General features: G+C 38.9%; 1 protein-coding gene across 1 annotated transcript in view; it reads right to left on the minus strand.

Moving 5' to 3' along the window:
- Positions 1 to 17,343, minus strand: part of thsd7aa (thrombospondin, type I, domain containing 7Aa) — a 148,578-nt gene that overhangs the window by 28,749 nt on the left and 102,486 nt on the right. Inside the window, exons 9-13 of the mRNA XM_077548205.1 lie at positions 16,212 to 16,327; positions 12,153 to 12,285; positions 11,821 to 11,924; positions 8,602 to 8,796; positions 8,174 to 8,440 (exon numbers count right to left, since the gene is read on the minus strand). Of these exons, the coding sequence (XP_077404331.1) occupies positions 8,174 to 8,440; positions 8,602 to 8,796; positions 11,821 to 11,924; positions 12,153 to 12,285; positions 16,212 to 16,327 (815 nt within the window). The remainder of the gene's footprint in view (positions 1 to 8,173; positions 8,441 to 8,601; positions 8,797 to 11,820; positions 11,925 to 12,152; positions 12,286 to 16,211; positions 16,328 to 17,343) is intronic.

Consider the following 17,343-nt stretch of genomic DNA (forward strand, 5'->3'; position numbering starts at 1 on the left):
AGCACGGTGGATGACTGGTTAGCACGTCCGCCTCCCAGTGCTGAGGACGTGAGATCGAGTCCGGGCTTCGGCCTTCCTGGGTGGAGTTTGCATGTTCTCCCCGTGCTTGCGTGGGTTTTCACCGGGTACTCCGGTTTCCTCCCACATTCCAAAGACATGCATGGCAGGTTAATTGAACACTCCAAATTGTCCATAGGTGTGATTGTGAGTATGGTTGTTTGTCTCTGTGTGCCCTGTGATTGGCTGGCAACCAGTTCAGGGTGTACCCTGCCTACTGCCCGAAGCCTGCTGGGATAGGCTCCAGCACCCCCGCGACCCTTGTGAGGAAAAGCGGTCAAGAAAATGGATGGATGGATGGATGGATGGATTATCGCAACCTATACTCAGAAACTAACAAGCCTTACCCTGAGCATATTGAGGCATTCCTCCGTAGCTTGAATATACCTCCTGAATATAAAGATATGTTAGATGTGCCACTTACTATGGACGAGCTGTACAGTGCTCTAGATAGTATGCCTAATGGCTAGCACCTGGCCCGGACAGTTATCCGGCTATATTTTTTAAGCACTTTTGGTTAATGCTTGCTCCATTATTCTTAAGAGTAGTAACAGAAATTAAAACTAATGGTTACATACGTCCACACATGAATACAGCAGCAATTAAACTTTTATTAAAGCCAGAAAAAGACCCCACCCTTCCATCAAGTTACCGTTCGATTTTCATTAATTAAAACTGATATTAAAATGAAAACATAGAGGCTTTCGCATCTAGACTAGAAACGGTAATCTTGACAATCATTCATAGAGACCAAACAGGCTTTATTAAAGGTCGCCCACTCTACTAATAATATTAGGAGGCTCTTTAACCTTATTAGCATCTCACAGCGGCATGATAAAAAGGCAGTTAATATATCATTGGATGCAGAAAAAGCTTTCAACAAAGTTAACTGGTCCTTCCTCTTTGCTGTTTTAAATAAATTTGGCGTTGGGAAGTCATTTATTCACTGGGTGTCAGTATTATATGATTCTCCTAAAGCTACAGTTACTACTAATGGGATTATATCTCAGAGTTTTACTCTACAGAGAGGCACAAGACAGGGATGTCCACTGTCCCCTTTATTATTTGCAATATTTATTGAGCCGCTTGCATTAGCTATACACCAGGAAAGAAGGATTCAAGGAATTCACTCTGGGGTAACAGAACACAAAATTAATCTATATGCCGATGATATTTTACTTTATTTAGAAAAAAATGCTATTTCGTTAGGGGATGTATTTAACTTAATAAATAAATTCTCACATTTATCAGATTATTCTATTAACTGGACAAAATCAACACTACTACCTATTACAGAAAATTCATGGAACCCTGCAAGCCAGGACCCACACTACTCATTTCCTATAGGTAATTTAAATTACTTAGGCATACAAATCTCACCAAAATAACTGGTTTAATTAATTTAAACCTTACTCCACTTCTGGATAGCACTTATTGTAACTTGGAGCGCCGGAATAATCTTCCCATTTCTCTAATAATAGCCACCATTAAAATGAAAGTTTTACCCAAAATAAAAAAAATAAAAAATTCTCAATGATTCCATTTAAACCTATGTCTAACTGGTTCCAGTCATTGGACTTGGCCGTTACAAAATTTTACTGGGGGTAAAAAAAAGAAGCAAAGATTAGTCTATCTACTCTTCAGAAAAGTAAATCCAAAGGAGGTCTAGAGGTACCAAATTTTATGCACTACTATATAGCAAACCAGCTACAATATATCATTCAACCCAACAGATATACTAATTGTTGGCTGGAACTAGAACAGAAGGATTGTAATAACCTCAGACTTTTAGATTTAGTCTTTATTAAAACATCGATTAAGCGACACGATTGTTTTAAAAACCCAATGATTTCCGCCACCCTGACCGCCTGGTGGAAGGCACTAGAAATTACAAAAGCCCAGTTGGAGCCCTGCGGGCTTTCTCCCATATGGCATAACCCTGAATTTCAACTTAACAACCAATCGTTTTATTTAGGTGTGTGGGAGCAGAAACGAATTACACATCTCCACCATCTTTTCTCAGATAACATGTTTATATCGTATACATTCTTGCTCCAAAAATACAAACTAAAAAACAGATTTTTTTTTACATTATCTACAAGTTAAAAATATGATAAAGAAACAAAAAAACCTTTTAAAAATATATATGTTACTTTCGTATACTGATAAAATGTATATATGTATTTTTGTATATATGGGGGTTTGGGGGCCTGGGGGCGGCTGGGGCTGGGTTGTGGTGGGTGGCGGGTGGGGGTGGAGGGTGGGGTGTCGTGAGGGGAGCTGGGGCTGTGGGCCGTGCCCCGTTCTGCTGCGTTGGGGCGCGGGCCGTGTTGGGGTGGGGGGGGTGGGGGTGGGGGCTCCTGGCTCCTGGGTTTGCTCTCCCGGCCGGTGCCCCCTGCGGGGCCTGGAGGTTGTGCCTTGGCGCTGCCGTGGCCTGGGGGGCCAGGCCGGGGTCGACGGCTCCCCTCTTTGGTGGAGGTTTTCATGCATGCCAGATCCACCAGTGGAGGTTTTTATGCATGCCAGATCCACCACACCAGCATCTTTTGAAATTCAAACACAATCTGCTTCTTCCTCTGGTCGTCGAATCGGTGTAGGCTGATGTCTGTGGATCTCACTCTGCTTCATCTATCCTTCCTTCCTTTCCTCAATCTTTCATTTGGTTTTTTGAGGTCTCCCTAATTTGTTGGAATTAAGATGTTTCTGGGGTTGGTGAAAGATTCTGGTTGGTAACATGGTGGGTAGTAGGTGATGTCTGGTCGGTGCTGGATTTCACTTTCTTTTCTTTGATCCTTCCTTGGGTCTCCTGACAACCTCACGACTCTAGCTGGATTTTGAAGTATTCAGTTTAGGTGAACGGTATGGGATTTCTAATAGGTTTTAGGTGAAATAATGAGTACACACTCACACGCACGCACATATGCACACACACACACACGCACATGCACATACATACTCACGCACCTACAAAAAAAGAAGAAACAAAAAGAGAGCAATGATGATGACATATCGAATCGGTAAGATTACCGAATGAACAATACTAAGCTCTCTCTCAAGAAAAAAAAAAAAGTAATATAGCCCCAACTAACTTATATGATGTAGTTTAATTTTATAGTAGATAACATATTATTCATGTTTACCTCACAATAAATACATTTTACATCACAAACTGCTCTTCATTCATTCATAATCATTTTATTTATCATTTATTATGCATAATTACAAATTATAGCTTTTCCCTCACGTCACCTTTTCTAAAACAGGGCGTTTTTCTAGAGGCAGGGGGAAAAATGTAAGTAAAATTTAGAGTATACCCACTTCTCCAGGGACCACTCCACCACTGCCCTGAACCACTTCACCCCTCCCCACCCCCAAGAAACTGTTGAGTGTTCGGTAACACTGAAGGGATGATACAAGCTGATAGATGCAGTCACAGTTAATAAGTCAGGGCTTTGCTCTCAATGTTGGGTCAAAAATGGATACATTTTTGGTCAATTTGACCCAACTTTGAGTCAAGAAATGAGTCTTTTAGTGTAAAGCAACTCACAAATATTGGTCAGATCCTTTACTTGGGTCAAGAAATTGGGTCATTTTGTATAAAACAACCCAGGAAGTTGGGTCAAATTGACCCATAAGTGGATTGGTCCATTTTTTATCCATAACTGGGTTACTTTTGACCCAACTGTTTTTAGAGTGTAGAAAAATCTTTAACATTACCATTTTAAACTCCACAATGCAACTTTAAGCAAGATAGCAAACCACCAGTTGCTCCTATTTCTGTGTCATCACCAGAGGTGGGTAGAGTAGCCAAAAATTGTACTCAAGTAAGAGTAGCTCAGAGGTGGCAAATCCCTAGCAGCTATCCAAGCACCCGGGGAACTAGCTAGCACCTACAGCTAAAGCCAAACTGTGGCAGGGTTATTATAACCTTGCTCTACAAGATGAATTCTCGCGGTATTTGTAAGCTCCCGAGAATACATTTTGTACCGAGCCCATTAATTTCCACCAATCAGAACCAATCGCAGAATGACATTGTGTTTGGGGGTGTGATATGCAGCTCAGCTGTGACGAAACCAGAAGGCCAGTGCAAATGCCAGGGCAAATAAACAAACCTAACATGGATGAATGGACGCTGCAGTTAATTCTGTTTTCGCAGAATTACTCACCGTTTCCTTGTTCAATGTTGAACAGCGAGAGGAGCTTCGTGCATTTTTAGCTAGTAAGGTAAATATGTTTGTGCGTCCCATTGTCATCAGACAGACAAAACAATTAAATTATGCGCAAATGCTGGCATCTTCAAATCATAAAATAAAAAATAAAAAAACTTTTTGAGCTCAAACAACAGTGCAAGCTGACACGTTTAGCCTAAGCATGCACAATCCATTCACACACAAATTGGGGCGTAACTCACTCTGCGTTGCCTCCCAGTCTAACGACCATAGGTGGCAGTTTCTTAAAGCGAAAGCACCAAGACGTCATCTTTCAGTTGACTCTTTTGGGTTCTCATCATGCCTGCCAGTCTTCAACCAGGGCCGCATTTGCTGTATATAAGCAATGTGTCCGCAGAAATGCTCCCATACAGACAGTCAAGCAGAGTACTGAAAATACGGTAGATCTAATGTATGAATGGTGTGGCGGGTAATGACTCTAGTGTAGCCCAATGTAACGGAGTAAGACTAGCCTTTCTTCTTTACACATCTACTCAAGTAAAAGTAAAAAGTATTGTGTGGTAAAACTACTCTTAGAAGTATTTTTTTTTTCAAAAAAGTTTCTCAATTAAATGTAACGGCGTAAATGTAACGGAGTAGATGTAACTCGTTACTACGCACCAGAGGTGGCAAATCAGGTCCAGAAAGTAAAAACCCTGCCACAGTTTGGCTTTAGTCCCTAGTGTTAGCTAGCTAGCTTGCTCACTAGCAGGTAAACGAGCACCATGGGTGCTAGCTAGCTAGCTAGCTCCCTAGCAGGTAAACCAGCACCATGGAAGCTAGCTAGGGAGCTAGCTAACTGGCACCCGGCTAAAGCAAAACTGTGGCAGGATTTTTACTTTCTGGACCTGGATTTGGCACCTCTGTTACCCAACTCTGGTCATCACTACAACGTAAAAATAATTATTGGAAAGCTTATTTTTCGCTACATTATATTATCAGTAAGCCTACTTAAAATGCTCAAAAATGTTATTATAACTGAGTTTTATTATAACTGAGTTTTTTTTTTTTTTTTTACTACTGTATGGTTACTTTTTTGGAATGAGTCATTCTGTCAGATATGTAGCTATATTAACTAAGCCATTGTACCGTAGATAAACTGTTTAAAAAGGTTTTACAGTGTTTCCTGGTGCAGCCGGAACAACCTGGAGCTGAACACGCTCAACTGTAGAGTTGATTGTGGACTTCAGGAAACATCATTCGCCACAGCTTCACCTCACACTGGCCAAATGTCCTGTGTGAACTGTTTTAACACAGTACTTGGCCAATAAAGAAGATTAAGGTTAGGATTCTTTAGCTAACCCAGTTTTCCCTGAAGCTGCCTTCATAGTGCATTATAGTATACTACAAAACGATCCTTAGCAGCATCCGCAAGTGGTAAAGCCTATTTGCTGTTCCTCTAAGTGTGTGATCATGCCAAACACAAACAAAACCGCATTGGTTTACAGCTGCAGCCTGAGGGCAGAGAGTGGCTGGAAAGACGAGACAGTATTGTGTTTCATTCACACAGTATTTGCAGTCGAAAAGCAACAATCAAAGGATGCTCAAATCAGAGTGAAAGCTGACAGCAGTTTTCATTACAGTTGCAGCTGGTCACCATAAAACACTACACTGGGAGGAAAGCTCACACTCACAACTAGATGACACAACAGACGTGCTCTTTCCCCTGAGTGCTTTGATTTCTTCTATATTTTACCAAGGTTAGGACTGCTCTGTCATTCTTAATTCCCTTTTCTCCCCTTACTGGCAAATACTAAGCTATATTCATAGAGATCCAAATGGCCTGACAGATTTTGGCCTTACCCTAACTGATTCTAATATTCAATAAAATGATTGCCTTTGAGCTTGGTCAACTGACAGAATTTTAACAAGCATTAATAGTAGTTCAGTTTGTATTATACAGTAGGCCTATACTGGTTGACTTAATAGGGGCAGTTTAACTATTGATTGAATGTTGCATGCATGTACCAGCAAGGCTAGAAGTGAGTTCTCAATACATACAGTATAATTGGTAGTCTCCAGTTATCTCCCACTTCAATGTCACTTTGAAACCAGCACCATTAAATTAAGCACTCCAAAATGAGGAAGAGGTCATTTGTCAGTTTTTCTTTTTGCTTGTGACATCTGTGATCTAGTTACAGCGCCTGAATAGACTCACATTATTCTGTCTTTTAAAATCTTGAATGCAAAAGGCTGCCACTTGTCAAACAATAAGATGCTTGAAAAACATACCGTAAAACCTGAGTGATTGGAAACTGCATGTCATTCCACCAGAATTCATATTCAAAATCTACTCTTAAAAATCATTAAGTAAGTGCCAAAAAAATCACGATGATCTTATGAACTGGTTATTTACCCCCAATGGTGACAACTGGAATATTTTTTGTATAAAAATTTTTTTTTCAATTCAACCGTCTCAAAAGATACAATTTTGATTTTTATGAAACTCGGTGTAGGTCCATCGGAGCAGGGGTTTGGGAGCGAAAGCCTGACAAATTTGGACATTTTCTCCAAAAAGGGTGTGGCCTTCTTCCTTTGAATCCTCAGGAACTACTGGATCAATCTTCACAAATAATTTATTGTTGGAAAGGGAATTCAACAAGGACTCCAAATATAGAATCATAAAAAAAAATGGTGCATATTATAATAACTTGACCTTTTAAGTTTTAACCTATAATTTGCCCTTGAAATTGACCTTGTGTATCACGTGTGACCTTAACAAAAAAAATCATGAAATGTAATCTCTCACGTACACTAAAACATGTAAAAGTTTCTGAGATGTAAATTGTTTGGTTTGATTTGGTTTGGGCGGCATGGTGGCTGACTGGTTAGCACGTCCGCCTACCAGTACATCGCGTCCGGGCTTCGGCCTTCCTGGGGGGAGTTTGCATGTTCTTCCCGTGCCTGTGTGGGTTTTCTCCGGGTACTCCGGTTTCCTCCCACATTCCAAAGACATGCATGGCATGCCAATGAATGGCTGGTAATCTCTGTGTGCCCTGCGACTGGCTGGTAACCAGTTCAGGATGTACCCTGCCTATTGCCCGAAGCCAGCTGGGATAGGCTCCAGAACCCCCGCGACCCTTGGGAGGAATAAGCGGTTCAGGAAATGGATGGATGGATGATTTGGTTTGTCCTGTTAGTGAAACCCACTAAGGTGATTTGGCATAGAACACCTAATGTGGTTGCTATAGGTTTACATTTTAAATAGCTGCAGTCTGTATTATGGGTTGTGTTAACTATTCTCAACAAAAAATATAAACGCAACACTTTTGTTTTTGCTCCCATTTTTTTATAAAATGAACTCAAAGATGTGAAACCTCTTCCACATACACAATATCACTCACAATATCAATGTCTCAAAATATTCTTAAAAAAAACTGTCTAAATCTGTGATAGTGATATTCTCCTTTGCCGAGATAATCCACCTCACCAGTGTGCCATATCAAGATGCTGATTAGACACCATGATTAGTGCACAGGTGTGCCTTAGACTGCCCACAATAAAAGGCCAATCTCAAAGATGCAGTTCCAGAGTCTGGGTCTGGAGTCTGGGGGCTCAGAAACCCAGTCAGTACTAACAGTAAACATCAACATGTTATTTAAATTGTCAATAGGATTTTAGGTCTACTTTTACATTTTAAAGCTGCCCAGTGCAGAAAATCGAATTCCGAATTGTTACTGCCACAAAAAATGTAACTGCACACTCCCTTGTCACGTACACAATGTGCACATGACGTCACAGGGTGGAAAATTCAAACGCAAATCCAGTCGGAAAACTATTGGCTAGAGGCTTGCATGAATATCCATTGTGAACAGCTACGGGTTTTTTTTGTTGTTGTTGCTAGTTTGATTCATAAATGGTCAAGATATTTTTGGGCAAATTGTTAGATAGGGCAGCTTTAAACTCACCGTGACTGTTACAGCGTGAAGTCTCTACGATGCGATTATCCTGGTCATAGCAAGCCATAGCTTGGTATCGATAACCTTGACCGCATTCCTTGATATCGCCCTGGACCTTCATGCCCAGTTGTCCTTCCATGCTGCCGCTCTCGTAAAGTACACAGTCAGACCAGTTGCCCACAGGCTGGGCGTTGTATTTGTTGCATGGGCAGTATTGAGTCTCACTCAGGGGATACACTTGGTGGTTCTTACATTGGTCTCGCTTTTTGCTCTTACCTGCAGAAACAAAAGACCAGTTGATGACCGCCTGCTTTAGAATACAGTATTGGAAGTCCAATTTGTAATAACTGTTTTTCATTACATCTATATGTACTGTTCGTCTACATTTATATTTTGTAAATACACTCCATTATTATTATCACCTCTTTGCCACTTACCCACAAGCATCCGTTTGCGAATTCTGACACCCACACAGTCGGCTGTGCAAAGAGAAAATTTGGACCAACTGCTCAGCTGACAGTCCTCTTGGCAGGGCAGCTGGCAGGGCTGGGTGAGAGGCGGCATGGACCTGGAGAACTTCAGACAAACTTCAACATCAGCCTGTCCACCATCCTGCTTCCGACATGAAACAGCTATGGAGATGAAAGAAATGATGCCGATTTTCAAGAAGGCTTTACATATAAATATAAAATATCGGAACACAAAAGTCATCCAGTCTATTTGCTATTAACTCATTCACTCCCAGCCATTTTCACGAAGCAACCTTCTTTTCTCACGGCTGTTTTACTGGATTTTGACAGCTTTTGCAATGTCCACAGAATATTGTTCTATTGCTATAAAAACATGGAACCTACCAAAAGAAAGACTAGAGTCTCTTCTTTCAGCAGGAAAAAAAGGTATATTGGATCTGTTTCGGTTTTGCAGCAATTAGCATTGGAATAAAGGGAGTCCTAAAGTTACGGAGTTCTGTTCCTACGCTGGCGATATAACCCAAATTTCGACTTTCCCTCGTTAAAGTCGATATTTTTCATCAAAATACATTGTACAAGAATTTTAAAAAACATTTGCATGACCCGGAAGACGCCAGAACCAATATTTTGTTTTCGCACGGACATTTATTGCTGACGGTTGGCAGAGCTGCGTTAATTCAAGCTTAAACATGGAAATGTGACGTGCCTGATGGCGAGCTGGCCGGCTGATGGACGTCCATTGCTGGAGGTAACAACACAACTTTAAATAACTTTAAAATGGTGTGATTACTGTGGGAAATTAACGAAACAGAAGGTGCTGTGGACAAGGCATGGGCACCCTAAAGTCAAAACGACGTAGGTTGCGTGCGACGTAGCTCGAGGACTCCCTGTATAGCTAAGTTTCATCATTATTCACCAATCTGTTGAAAACACTGGGGAAAAGAGCTTGTTGCATCATGGCCCTGGTTGAGCTCTTATACTCTGCTACCACCTGCTGGACGTTTTTTTTGTAATAACTACCATTGCTTTAAGCGACCTCTTCAGGTCCGATGCTGCATCAATGCCTTCTCTATAACCTAGCATTAAAAAATATAAAGGTATTTATACGTTTTTTGGGAGCAAAGGAGTATATATATAATATATATATATATAATATATTGGTATAATTCAATTTAAATCTTTATTTGACAGGGACAATGCAGTCATAATATAGAAACAAACTTGCAGTGGATGTGATGCATATAGAGGTTATAGCTAGAATTACAGACACGAGTTCACAATTTAATACAATGCCCAAAGCCTTTCACACTACTTTCATGCAACCTCAAAATCACCTGAGCCCTACCTACTCTGTCTTTCTATCTCGTTTCATTATTAACTTCATCTCTTCTTCTCCATGTTTATTGTCTATTTGATTTGTGGCCAATGTCGTTGTTGACTGTTGTTTTCACTTTTCTTTAAAATAGTAACTACTGTATAATCATTGACATAATGTGTTGTGGGTTGGTTGCACGTGCATGTGTGCATATAAGGTTATTTACTCTATAGTTAACAAAAACTAAATACTTTCGTCTTTTTTGTGGCTGTTTATATCATACATGAGCTTCCCGGGTTTATTTTAAATGTAATTATTTTTGGATTGCTGTATGTCTATACAGAAGAAAAAACAGTCGTTTGAGAATTATAGTTTACATTTTTAGCAAAGGTGTCAGTCAATTAAAAATTTTTAATCGCAGTTAATCGCATGACTTCAATAATTAACTCATGATTAAATGCATATTAATGGCACATTTTATATTTCAATTTAATTCTAAATTGAAAATAAAGTGTACAATATTTTTTTCTATTTTTTCATATTCTTGTTAACATAAAAGTGGGAAGAAATGTTAACCTAATAGAAATATGGTTGCATTTTTTTACTCATTGAATCAGTAATTTCATAACAATTATTAATTTTTTTTATTAAAAAAAGGTACTGTACTGTAAAAAGAGTGTGACATTGATTTGCATTGGTCATTTTTTCTGTCACTACATGGCATAATTGTGTTTGTAAGACAATGGTTACAGCTCAGAGCATTTTTCTTTTCATATTAAGAGCTGACAATTTTTTAACATGAAGTAACTTGTGAAATTCTGCACATTTTAAAAACTAAAATACAACTTGACACCAGTCCCCACAAATATATGCATGGTTATTTAATTTATTACTGCTAAATTGTGATACAGTGACTCTTTTGCACAAAATTTTTAAAATTGTAAAATACAACTTATATATGCATTATTATTTATTATTCCTAAATTGTGTTATAGTGACTCTTTTGAACGACGTTGAATGCTTTTACGTTCTCGGATGCGCATTGATTGTAAAGTGACACTGATTTACTGCAAGCCTGAAGCTTCAAGCCAGAGTCACTCTGCTGCGAGCGAGCCAAGAAAGAGCACGACTATGTGTTGCACTTAAGAGCTATTTTCTGGAGTTGCTGAATAAAATACACCTCACATCTAAAGATCAAGTGGCTTGGGGCCAATCCAACTGACAAGACGGCGTCCATTCGGCTCTTGGCTCTCACAGGGTTTGCCTGTCACCTCTGCTGGAGCAACCTAGTTCATTGCTAACGGCTAACCAAGTGCGTTCTTCCAAAGCAGAGAACTGGCGGTAGTGCTACACAGTCCAAATGGCTCCTCCACGCTAACATTCTGCCCCTTAAACATTGTGTATTGTAGCTCCAGTTCAGTATAGTGCATTTCTGTTGGGTAATTTTGACGTGGACGTTTCTGCTGCGTCGCAACTGGAATTCCCTTAGTAGAGGCTTTCCAATTAAGGGGCAGTCATTAATCAAGCGTTAAAAAAAATTGTGCCCTCAAAGGCACTTCAAGTGAACGCGATATTAACGCGTTAATTAAGATAAATTTTGACACCCTTAATTTTTACACACTTTGTGCCCTTTTTTTTTAAATCTTGCACTTGACAAATGCTTCATATCTTTAAAACTAAAACTAATACAAACACTAATGAATCCTAAACTAAGCAAAGCATTTTCGAAAATAAATGTACTGTAAAAGTGAATTAAAAGGAACTGAATTTACAAACGTTAAAACAAAATAAAAAGCAACTCTAATGAAAAAACAAATCTATTGGAACCCTGGTGCATACTTGTGTGAGTGTGTATCCTTGCGTATCCTCACCTCGAACCTGTAAGCCTGATCCACAAGTTTCCTGAGCTCCGGGGCTGTCTTGACGAACTGACCACGGAACCATTTGGCATCTTCGCCATTTATGCGTTTTCCATCTAAAGTCAAAGAGAGAGTATCACTACTATCTAATCACTACGAGGAAATCATCATGTGCTAATGGATAAAGAGCGTAAATGAATGCAGATGACTAATACAGTGTCTGAGCTAGATTACAGCATTACAATTGTTTTATACACCATATCAAATTTTTTGGTGCAAACATTTCCCCAAATAATATAATTTCTGTAGTATCAGTTACATGAACAATGAAAAGGGCCTTTTACCTGTATCCTGGGCAGACAGAGGGAGCATCACTCTCTCTTTCTTGAGTCAGCACTTCTGGACACTCTTGCCCACCGTTGGCTGGTAACTGGATTATGATGCGTTTTCGGTATTGCTTCTTCTTTGTCTTACCACCTATGGCCAACCAAATGACAGTATTGTAAACTATAACATCTATTCAGTAGTTTTTCTTATCGGAGGTAGTTTCTTTTTAACTCATTCAAACCCAAAAACGTATAAATAAGTTTTTTTAATACTTAGGTCCTTCACTCCCAAAAACGTATTTATACGTATTTAAAGTTTTTTTTATTTTATTTATTTATGCAGAAGGCTTTGATGCAGCTTCTGACCTGAAGAGGTATCTTAAAGCAATGGTAGTTAGTTATTACAAAAAAACGGCAGCAGAGTATAAGAGATCAACCAGGGCCATGTTGCAACAAGCTCTTTTTGCCAGTGTGAATAACAGAGGTGTGGACTCGAGTCATGTGATTTAGACTCGAGTCATGAATTTGACAACTTTAGACTTGACTTGCAACTCGACTTGGACTTTACCAACAATGGCTTGTGACTTCACTCGGATTTTACTTCTGCCTGCATGGTGGCGTGAACGCCAGCTTGACTACTTCCCTTTGACATTTTGGCTTGCATTATCAACGTTCTTATTGAAATTATATATTTTCTACCACCATTATCATAATACCATGCAAAAAGTATATTAAATAGCGAATTTAAGTTTGTAAATTAATTACGCCGTCATTGCATGATGCGGTACAAGTCTCCGGTGTTCGTGGCTAGTAGCTAACTGTTATCATTAGCATCGGGTGCTGCAACAGTAATTTGACAGCTGTTGCTTGGCTCGCTTGCTTTTCTTATTGTGGACTTATGCTACTTTGTAATCCACACATTAAATTGCACTTAGATGTATTTTTCATTATTAAAAAATATATAAATAGAACGTTGCCGTCATTTATAATTATTTTATAAAACACTAGCTTAAAAAAAAACATTCAAAATGTCTAATATGGCCATTTGGATTTTAGGAACACAACTTCAAGTGCATTACAAGTGCAATATAGGCAGGATACCTTGTTATTTTATACATGGACCATGTATAAAATAATGATGTATCTTGCCTTATATTGCACTTAAAGTTGTGTTCCTGTTGGAGTTTAGATGTCTCTGGGGTTGGTGAAGGTTAGTGGTCCGGTGGGTGGTGTCTGGTCGGTACTGGGCTTCGCTTTTCTTTCTTTTCTTTGGTCCCCCTTCGGGTCTCCTGGCGGCCCCACGACTCTGGCTGGATTTTGAAGTGTTCGGTTTAGGTGAACGGTATGGGAATTCTTATTTTTTTTTTCCTTTCTCACGCACGCACGCACGCACACACACACGCACGCACGCACAAACACACATAAAAAAAAAAAAAATGGGAGAACAATGATGATGACATTTCAAATGATCAATACTGAGATCTCCCAGAAAAGAAAAAAAAAAAAAAAAAAAAAATTGTGTTCCTAAATCCATCAACGGCCATATTAGACATTTTGAGTATATATATATATATATATATATATATATATATATATATATATATATATATATATATATATATATATATATATATATATATATATGCAAAAGCATTTTATAAAATAAATTAAGACAAATTATCTGATTTTATTTTGGGGTTTAAAAAAAAATACAAATCCAATCCGTGACTTTTGTGATCCGTTGCACCACTTGTTTGGGTACAAAAACTATGATAACTAAGAGGTGGTCAACAAAAAATGAATTGCAGTATGTCCAGGATTAGATCACTGACGGATCGGCAACAACTTCAAACTTCGTTCAACATCTGAAGTTAAGAACGGTAAGTAAGATAATGTCAGTTGTTTATCAGCTAATTATCGTTGCTAGCTGCGTAGAGACTGTAAACCCACTGGTAACACATTGCAAACACAGCAATCTGTTGCACCACTCTGGGTTCACTCCCTGAGTCCTTGACTCTTACTTTGATGGTCACCCGAAATAATATAATCTACGATGTTGTCAAAATGACTCCAAAGGACTTGAAACTCAAAGTGTAGGACTTGTAAATCGCTTGAGACTTGTCAGTCTTGACTTGGGACTTGACTCGGGACTTGAGGGCAAAGACTTGAGACTTACTTGTGACTTGTAAAACAATCACTTAGGCTACGTTCACACTGCAGGGCGTGATGCTCAATTCAGATTTTTTGCTAAATCCGATCTTTTTATGTACTTTACGTTTTACCGCCAGCCAGGCCACCGAGGCAAGTGCCTTTTGTCAGCGTCATATGCAAATTTAGCTGTGCCAACGCACGCTACAGATTGGTGGACTGGTGGACTCGTTTTGCGGATGTGTTAGGAGTTCGAGTCTTGTGTCTTGTCTGCATACATTATACAAATTCAGCTGTGTGAACGCCCGCACTCCTGGTTGGTAGACTATTTTCACGCTCGCTCTTGGTTGGCTGCTGTCCTCGGCTTCCTCTTGTGTCAGTTTTGAATGTGCTGTTTACAAACAGCAACAGAAATCCGTCTGAATTATTTTTTTAATCTCATGTCGCCGTAGTAGCGAGGTTGGAAGAGGTAATAGAAATTTTTGGGGGAAATGAGGGGACACTCCTCGACCACCTCATTTCATTGAGAAGTCTACCGAAGATGATATCGCGATATGAACCGTCTGCAGGGCTGGATTTCTACTATCGCCACACATGTCAACTTCACAGCGTTCACAGTGCAGACACATCGCATACATATCCGATTTATATCCACATACGAAAGATGGATGTGAAAAAAATCTGAATTGTACCGTTCAAACTGCATGAAAAAATCAGATACTTGTGAAAAAATCGCAATTGAGCTGCAGTGTGAACACAGCCTTACTCCCACCTCTGGTGAATAATGATGAAACTTACTATATTCTAATGCTAATTGCTGCAAAACGGAAACAGATACAAATACACTTTTTTTTCCTGATGAAAAAAGAGATTGCAATCTTTCTTTTGGTAGATTCCATGTTTTTATAGCAATAGAACACAATAGGCCTGGCTTTAAAAAAAAATCAATATATCAATATCTAATCGATATTCCTTTTCATAGCCCAATATCGATTCATAAAACCATGAATTGATACTTTTTTATATGGCTACCAAATGCAAATGTGACCTTCTGTTATTCAGAGTACCCCAAGAGGAAGCCCAGTGTTTTTGTCATTTCACTATTTACATAGTGCTGTGGTTGTAATCAATTTTGATTATTATTTTTTGATTAGGTAATGTTTAATAAAACATGATTAACGCAACTGCATTGGATTCAACTTTAAATGTAAATATTGAGACATTTGTTTTTCATGCTAATGCACCAAGTAAGAGCAAGAAGTTACTACTATTTACAGCATTGGTACTTCTGTGAATGTCTTCCGTAAAAAAGTAAAATTGGTACTGCATGAAATCCTTAATTGAATGGAAAATCAATGGGAATCGAATCGAATCGGGCCCTTCTTAATCAAATCAAATCGATTTTGGAAATCTGAATCAATACCCAGCCCTAGAACACAATATTCTGTGGGTCTTGCAAAATCAGTCAAAATTCAGTAAAACAGCCGGGAGCAAAGGAGGCTGCTTCAGTGAAAATGGCTGGGAGTGAATGAGTTAATGTAATTTGACACAATAATGCTCCCTTCTCTATAGGGGTTTAGGCTGGAATAGTTTTTTCTCCCTCATCTCCCTCCTCCCTGTTTTCCTTTTCTCCTCATCTAACTAGCTTGGGTCGCTAATTAGCAAACCACCAGGCTTCGCTCTTTCTGTTGGTCATTGTTATTTTTCATGAGAAAGGTAGATTCGACAGCTTCGCTTACGGAACGACCTATTACTATTTCTGAAGCATCACCATTCACCACAATGCCTCTACCAAATTAATCACATTTTGTATTTTTACATAATGTTTCTCAGTTACACATAGCATGCCACTCCACAAAAACGCCAAACAAAATGTGTTCTGCGTATGCTAGACAGACATATTGCATAATCTGAATGGCAAAGCATTACCTTTTTGACATGTTGACGGGTAAGAACTCCAGTCACTGTATGGGGTGACCAAACAGTCTCTTTTGCAAGGCAATAAGCAGGGCCTGACAGTGTCTGGACGCAGGCTTTCTGGACACCTGAAAAAACATAATTGACATTCTCACTCACCAAATGTACTGTATTGTCCTTGAAAGTCTGAGATGTATTTGATGGATCACTAAAACTAAAATGAGGACTAAAGTCAAGTGGTTCACCTGAGAAAAAACTAATTATATTTATATTTACTGTATATAAATTTATATGTTCTCCTAATTCTTTTGGGTGAGTGAGTCATTACTTTAATCAGTCTAAAAACATATTGACATGGAAATACTAACAAATTTTTTAATTAATTTTTTATTCTCAAAGGTAAAATCATTGACAGAAAAGTAACGATGCTGCAATGATACCATGGTGGAATCAAACTGCACTCATAGTGCCATGTCAGATTGCTGTTATGTCGTTCCTTCAAGCGTTCAGTTAGATCATTCTAATGTCATCCCCTCTAGGCCAAGGCATATTAACACACTGTACTGTATACAGTACATTACTGTATGTGTATAGTCTAATAGCTGCATATGGATATGATATGCCGTAATTAACCAAAACGAATGCATTATTCTATTGCCTTTGGTGATTTTTGCTTGAATGCACCATGGGGATCTCTCTTTCCAGTCTATCAGTGGGTCATTGTTTGTCCGATGATGCCCATTTTATGAATTATGTGGCTCGGCCAAAAAGAAATAACCAATTTAGAACTTTTATTTTGAAATACTTTCAAAGACAGGAGTTTGTATCATCCACAAGACAGTCAACAACCCATAGGAGCAGCTGTCTCACAACTATGTACAAAAAATGTTACCCGTATAGCAACTGGTATAGTGGTCATATTTGGACATCATTTGATTTGACCTAAAAAAAAATCATATTATTTTGTCTAATAAATAATATCTTTGTCATTATAATTTTACTTGTGTAGCTGTCTTGTTATGTGATGCGACCAACAATCATCTGGTGCAACCATTGTAATAAACTTTCCATGATTTCCATGTCCTAAATAAAGCTGAATGCTAAGATTTGAATGCATATGCTTATGAAGTAAATTGAAAGATAA

This window comes from Vanacampus margaritifer, chromosome 17 (genome assembly GCF_051991255.1).
Source record: "Vanacampus margaritifer isolate UIUO_Vmar chromosome 17, RoL_Vmar_1.0, whole genome shotgun sequence".
Lineage (NCBI taxonomy): Eukaryota > Metazoa > Chordata > Actinopteri > Syngnathiformes > Syngnathidae > Vanacampus > Vanacampus margaritifer.